At 29.4% G+C, this 7,991-nt stretch overlaps 1 protein-coding gene across 1 annotated transcript; it reads left to right on the forward strand.

Moving 5' to 3' along the window:
- Window positions 1-2,553: 2,553 nt before the first annotated feature.
- Window positions 2,554-7,435, forward strand: LOC118192554 (uncharacterized). The gene is made up of 3 exons (XM_035363552.2): window positions 2,554-2,735; window positions 4,908-5,614; window positions 7,426-7,435. Exons 1-3 carry the CDS (start codon window positions 2,580-2,582, stop codon window positions 7,433-7,435), a joined length of 873 nt encoding a protein of 290 aa, XP_035219443.2. The 5' UTR covers window positions 2,554-2,579.
- The last annotated feature ends 556 nt before the right edge of the window (window positions 7,436-7,991 follow it).

The raw sequence follows: 7,991 nt of genomic DNA on the forward strand, positions 1-7,991 counted from the left end.
ATTTGGAAGCAGAAGATATCAATTGAAAAGCTTGCTCAGTTTTCAGCTCAAACTTTCTCAAGTTTGAACCTGATTGATCATATTGCATTACGCTGACGAATTATGCCCCAGATGCTTCCTTGGACCCTTCAGGACTTGAAAAGTGTACTTTCAGAAGAGTAGTGGGAAATTCCTGAGACTTGAGCAACAATTTGGTAAATTCAATAAAATCTAGATGTGACGTTTGCATTTATGTTAGAAATAACTACACATCATAAATGAAAATTTGTTTTAAAATACGGGAGATCATTTTTTTCATAATTTTTGCTTCCTTGTACGAAGTAAAGGAAGCATTGTTAACGCGAAAAATTTCGGGTATCATATTTCAATACAAATATCAATTTTGATTGTTTCCGAAAACATTTGGACGATTTTTTTTTTCCCCGTGACGGATGTACATACGGGAAGAATAAAGAACTCTTTTTTCCACAATGAATCGAAATTGGGTTTAATATAGATTGAAAAGGCATGTTTTTGTGACGTCTGTACGTACGTAGGGATGAATATATCTCGCATAACTCAAAAACGATTAGTTTTATAAGGTTGAAATTTTGCATATGGTATTGCTATAACATTTAGTTGTGCTTTTTTTATTTAAATCAGCTGTATCAAACGTATATATATATCCACCTACTTACCCGTCTTAAAAGTCATTACCCAGTCTTTATTTTCGCAATCATTGGTCGTAGTGATATACTTTCACTTAAAGAAGAGTTTTAAATTAAAATATATTCATGTTTTGGCAATGTCAAATTAAAAAAAAAAAATCATTTTGAGAAATCACGGAAACTAACTTTTAATGCTGTCTCTCGATTCCTATACTAATATTTGGGAAAGTTTTATGAAAAAATAAAATTAAAAAAATTTGACTTTCGTGCCAAAAAAAAAAAAAAAAAAAAAAAAAAAATGGGATATTTAATTTCAGAATTTCCAGTTTTTGACATCATTTTCAACTTAGCTCGAGGAATGGGTTAATTTAGAATAATTCGAGGAAATAAGTTTAAATGAAGTGCAGCAAAAATTGTGCATAATTTAATAGACCGTATGAATTGACTTATTCTATTTCCCGTCGATAGCTATGTATCATAATAAAATAACTCCACACACATTACATAGTTTCAATACATTTATTTTCCATAGCGACACTCAGGCGCTAGGTTCCACCTTACAGCGTAACATATGAATCGCAACTTCGAATGTACTACAAAATCAAGTTTCTCACACAATACATTTCAGTGCCAATTCCGGCGGCGCATGCGCCATTAACCAAGATTCCGCTCTGGCGCCAAGCATTTTTCAGCTAATACAAAACACTCCCGGCGTTGAAATTAATAATTTCAAACTATTATTTAAATAAATGTAAATATAAAGGCACTACAATAAATTACTTCACAATAACAAATCACAATATTGAAAAATATACATTAAAATTATTACAATAAATACCAGTTTATAATAGAAATAAACCATCATTCTACAGGAAGTATACATATATCTCGAACATTTCGTTTCAGCGAATGCTGATTAGGCAATCTTACAGTTACTACTCTTATTTTGTTATCCCTACCATGAAAAACCTCAGCTATCTCCCCACTAACCATTTGGTTGAAGGCAAATTTTCATCTTTTATTAATACAAGAGTTCCCAACTGAACGTCATCCTTTAAAAATTTCCACTTCTGACGTTCTTGTAAATTATTAAGATAATCACGTTTCCATAATTTCCAAATTTTTGCGTATACTTAGTGATTTTTTGCCATTTAGAAATCTGTTTTCATTTATGCTGGATAAATCTGGCTCAGCTAGAGTTGTGATAGGTCTACCAACCAAAAAGTGACTTGGGGTCAAAGTTTCAAAATTATTGTAATCAGCTGAAATTGGAGTAAGAGGTCTTGAGTTCAATACTCCTTCGATTTCAGTTAAAACAGTTAAAATTTCTTCTAAAGTTAAACACTGATTACCAATAACTCTCTTCAAATGACTCTTAAATGATTTAACCCCGTCCTCCCAAATTCCGCCGAAATTTGGCGACTTTGGAGAAATAAATTTTCACTCTATACCTTCAGTGGTATAAAAACTCGCTAAATTCTCATCTGGACACTCAACCAATTTTTGCATTTTTTTGAGTTCTACACTAGTACCAATAAAGGTTTTAGAATTATCACTCATTATTCTAGCACATGGCTTTTGTACTCATACATACATATACTACGACATAAATTTTGTTAAAAACTTCCTTACGTTGATTCTTAAACTTTATTGCAAATGGGCCGCAGAAATCAACACCAGTTTTGTTAAATGGGTATGATGGTGTGACACGCTCTTTGAGCAACTCGGCCAGTACCTCCTATATACGAAGCCAAGCCTCTAGGGTTGCTTGAACGGTCTGACGTCATCTAAGTCGTCATTCCTACCATCTTCCTCGCGGCAAAGAATGAAAGAATATACTTCGGTGTCGTAGCGTAGTGAACTGACTGTTTGAAAGTATAGTGTGCTCTAATAGAACATATTTCATTTAAATTACTTTATTTATTTTTTATTATGCCACATAAATGCTGTGTTGCAACATGCAAAGGAAATTATAAGAATGGCCCGAAGGTGGCTGTATTTAGTTTTCCTACGGAAGAACAACTGAGAAAACAATGGATTTGGAACTGCAAACGAAAAGATGGATTCAAGCCTACGAAACATTCAAAGGTAAGCATGCATTTCATTTTTAAATTAGAAAATTCCTGAAAGATTAATGTCATTGAAAAAAACATGACTTGAAAATGCGAAAACAAAAAATTCTCAATGCAAGGGAAATAATTTACTAAAGTTCCATTGCATTCAACCATAGAAAATAAAACGAAGTTTTAATTACTTTCTATATAAGCATAGTTATATATTTATTTACTAGGCAGAAATTTCTCTTATCCCATTATGAATGAGTGTTATTAATGAATTCTTTCAGTAATTTATATTTTCGGCGTCGGGATCTTTATAACACGCACATTGATTTGGGATTGATTAATCTTTCAGGAATTTATGTTATACAGAGCTTATACTGAATTTTAAAGTGATTATAAAATGGACCCTTTTCTCAATAACTAGTCAATAGAAAATCCACCAACCTTATAAAGTTCATATTATAACTTTAAGTAGATAAATATAAAATGCTTCAAGTCGTAATTTTAAAGCCGTTAATTTAAAGTGGTTTTAGATATAAGTATTTAACTGTTTGGGTATACTATTTCTTTTGATTTAGATAAGTCTCATTCCACCTATTTTATTTTTATTTTTTTTTTTATTTTTAAAACTGAATGTATACAATGCCCCTTTATTATATGCTAGGAGCATTTGAGAATGCATTTTGCTCGTAACTCATGTGAACAGGAAATTAATGCTAATTATGCAATGTTCTAAACTTTATTAATTCTAAAATCCTTAAAAAAATTATGAAATATATGTAAAAGAAAACAATCATATAAATGGACTAGTTTTGACAGTAATTATTTTAATTTCTGGAATAAGTTACAAGGTGTTTAAATTAAACTGTCTTGTTCAAATAATATTGCCTAAGATTGTAAGCTTACTAGTTTTCACTACATGTTAGCATAAATCCTAATTAGCCTATTAAATTGTTTCATGCACACACACATCTATAAAAGTACGAGTTTCTTATGCCAATAACACCTACCTTGTTACAGTGGTTCACTTGCTACTGGCAGTAAGTTCTTGTGGGCTTGAAATTTACATTAATTTCTTATCTAAAAACACTTATATAAGGGGTTTTGTTTATTTATACTTGTTGCAGTGGAATATGAAAATGTTTCATTGTATTAATAAGTTATATAACTTTTAAAATTTTTGAAAAAAGTTAAGAAAATTATATGGAAAATAAGCAATCTAGTGAGCCTTCCACAGTAATATAATGTCAAACACGATTGATGAATGTGAATATTTCACTCCAAAATTACATAAGAATAGCCTAAAATATTTAATTACTGCAAATAAACTGTTAAATATACAAATTCTTGTTTTTTTCTTTGTGTATCATATTTTAGCACTTATACATGTTTTCAATAATTCAAGAAAAATGAATTTTTTTAATGACTAATGATGTTTTATGCTCTTAAATATAAACATTCATAGGCACACAAGTAAATTTGTACTTCTGGTTGTGAACATATCATTTGTAAAAATGTTTAGAAAAAGAGCCAGTAACTTTATATTTGAATGGTACGAATGAATGTGGTTAATCTTATTCTTATCCATCAACTGATGGTTAATCTTATTCTTTTTATAACTGTATTATCACCATTTTGAATGTAATTCCATAACCAAGTGTTGTTTTCAAATAACTGAAGAAAGAAATATTTAGGATGTAGCAATTATATATACATGAGCAATTGTATGTTACCTGAGGATGTATCAATTAAATATTACTTATGTTATATGCATTTGACATATGACAACAAACATGTGCTAATTATTTGCACTTTTCAAAACTTTATGACAGCATCCATGGCTCTTTTTAGCCCAAAAGAGTTAATAGTTTTGTTTTAAGATTTTGCATTATTCACTCTAAATGGCTGCATCACTTTTTTGCGTTGTGCACTTTAAATGGCTATATCTCTTCAAATTGTTACCATCCAAACATTATCGCCCTGTATTATTTTTAAAGAAATTAAATGATGAACGTTTTCCACAACGGTAACCCTTCCCTTAAGCAGATAGCTCTTGAGTGCTTTGCCATGATTAAATAAAAATACAATAAAATCCTTATTAGACTGTGCATGTATTTAAAGGATGGCGAATGCTTACGATTTTATAATTGTTTAACCTTTTGATACATGTTTATTTATTTGTTCTTTTTCATATTAAAAGGTGTGTGAACTTCACTTCAAGCAAGAGGATGTTCTGAGGCAAACTGAATTCTTTGATGAGAAAACTGGAAAGAAGATCATTATACCATTGTCATATCCTCGTTTAAAGAATGGTGCAATTCCAAGTCTGTTTCCTGATGGTCCGAGTCATCTTAGTTCCAGTGTTTCATCAAGGGAATCACCAGAACATAAAAGACTCAAAAGAGAACAAGATGCACTCGAAAAAGCCTTAGCCTGTAGCTTAGCTGAAAAGGAAGAGTATGAACGAAAACAAATGTTTTATAATTTAGATGAACTAAAAATTTGTTTTAATACTGTGAATTTACCAGATAACTGGATAGTTATACACAGGCCTATACATACTATGATTCTTAATATTTCTAATGACCATCATCCAAGAATTCTAAAATCATTATTGATTGATTGTAATTTGAATATATCTGTAGCAATTAGAAATATACCTATTAAATCACTGAAGCAATATGTAATCCCATCAAAAATTAACAACCTTAAAGATCTTTTAAGTATTTTAGAGAAATTAGACCTATTTGCCTCAAATGATTCATCTGAAGACAGTATTCAAAATTATTTACAAATTGTAAATGAATTAATGACAATTTTAAAAGAGAAAATTCCACATAAAAACAATGAAATAAATTTTCTCGTTGAGCAACTATCAAACTTGAATTCAGGAAAACAACAATATAGGTATTCTGCAGACTTTCTAATATTTTCCACTTTACTTCACACAATTTCACCACATGCATATAATTTTATTCGAAATTCAGAAAATATTATTATGCCTCATCCACGGACCATTCAGAAAATTTTTTCAGATTTTAATATATATCCAATAAATGAACAATACAACCAAAAGTTCCTAAGCTACATAAAATTTAAATTTCAAGAACTATCAGAAAAAGATCTGCTTGTTATTTTAATGATTGATGAAATTCATCTAAATCAAGCATTTGATTATAAAGGTGGTAATTTGTGTGGAATGGCATATAATTGCAAAAATGCTGCATCTAGTGCATATGTTTTCATGATTCGCAGCCTATTATCTGTTTATAAGGATGTTGTACATATTTTGCCGGTGAAAACACTTAGTGCGGATAATTTGTATATTTATATTAAAAAAATTGTTGTGGGATTAGAAAATATTGGGTTTAAAATTATTGCTATTGTCACTGACAATAATTCGATTAATAAAAAGGCTATGTCTCTGTTTTCCGAACCACCTAAAGTTAGTATTGTTTATCAAAACCCTGTTGACAAATCTAGGCCAATGTTTTTTATTATTGATACAGTGCATATTTTAAAATGCATTAGAAATAACTGGATAAATCAAAAAAATAATAATCAGAGTATGTTTTTCCCAAGTTTTGATGATGCTTCACATATTGAAACTGCATCTTTTTCTTGTATTAAAAAATTACATGAATCTGAAACTGGTAAGTTATTAAAGTATGCTTATGGTCTGACAATAAAAGCTCTATATCCAACTAACTTAGAAAAACAAAGTGTAAAGCTTGCATTGCAGATTTTTAATGATAATGTTGTTGAAGCATTATTTTCTTTTGGGCAGCAGAAAGAAATAATAAATTTCCAAGAAACTGGAAACTTTATTAAAATAATAAACACATGGTGGTCAATTGTAAATGTGAAATCTATTTTTAAAGGGGTTCATAAAAATAATGTATTTGAAACACCTTTCACTGTGGCAGAAAATGATGAAAAATATGTTTTTACGAATAACTTTTTGAATTGGCTAGATAGTTGGAAAAATTTGAATTTAACCTCTGGTTGCCTAACCAAAGAAACTCACTTTGCAGCATACCATACAACGTATGCTTTAATTGAGATATCAAGGTATTGTATAAATGAGTTGGGTTTTAAATACCTTTTACTTGGAAAAATACAAACAGATATGTTAGAGGCTAGATTTGGTAAGTACAGGCAACTGGCTGGAGCTCACCATAATATTTCTATCAGACAGGTTTATGAAATAGAGGGTAAATTAAGACTTCAGAGTACATTACCAACCCTAATAAATTCTTCAAAATTTGGAAATATTCCTCTTCATGTATCTGATTTTAAAGACACTGAAGAACAAACTTTTGATGACACTGATGTACAAACATTCATAGATGAAATAACAGTTGAAGATAGTGATATACACGACATAAAATTGGATGTACCTATTTTGACTTATATAGCTGGATATTGCTGTTATAGTATGCTAAAAAAGTTAAAATGTGATGTATGTAAATCCAATATTACTATTGATAAGGAGTTAGCTTTAGAAAACGATGAAAATATTCATTCATGGATTAAGGTTTTTGATAGAGGTCTTATGTATCCTCATCCTGATATTTTACATGCTGTTATATACAATTTTATTGTTGTTAAGAAACTTATTTCAGATGAATATGAGCAAAAATTTTTATTTTCGGCAAATCCACGAGTTACAGTGTGTAAAATTACTCTAAATTTACTTCATGAAAATTTTTTTTTAGAGTTGAATGACTGTCCTAAACTTCATGACCCTCAAATTATTTTGAAAAACATCATACAAGCATCAAAAAATATTTTTCTAAATAATTACTGCAAAAAGTTGAATGATAATCTTTTAAGTAACAATTTAAATAAGCAACGGAAATTGAAAACATTAAAAAATAATTTATGCATACAGCAGAAATGACATATACTATGTTTATAAGTTAGTAAACTTTATAAAATAAGATAGTGACACTAATCTATTGTTTCTTATTATCTTCAGACTTAACTTGTAATTCATTTTATTTAAATGAATATTTTTTGCAGAATGTAGATAGTATGTTAAATAAAAAAAATAGTGCTTTTTCTATTTGTGTTGTGAAATCTTTACCAACTCTTTCAAAATGCATGCACACACACACACAAAAAAAAAAAAAAAAAGCATTTGTAATAGTTAACTAATTATGACAGTAAAGTGCTAAAGTTGTTAAGTCTCTTATATAATATCATTTTGTGCAAAATAGGTGTATTTATTGTAAACTAGAGAAATATTGATTTTTGAAGATAAAATACTTTGCCAATTAAT

Source organism: Stegodyphus dumicola, chromosome 8 (assembly GCF_044657685.1).
Source record: "Stegodyphus dumicola isolate Sdum_Otavi_A_Nest chromosome 8, ASM4465768v1".
NCBI classification, from domain to species: Eukaryota; Metazoa; Arthropoda; class Arachnida; order Araneae; family Eresidae; genus Stegodyphus; species Stegodyphus dumicola.

Bases quoted from the DNA above. Each gene is read 5' to 3' on its own strand.
- LOC118192554 (XM_035363552.2), top strand. From the start codon at position 2,580: ATGCCACATAAATGCTGTGTTGCAACATGCAAAGGAAATTATAAGAAT. The intron at 2,736-4,907 runs GTAAGCATGCAT...TCATATTAAAAG, and splicing joins AGCCTACGAAACATTCAAAG to GTGTGTGAACTTCACTTCAA.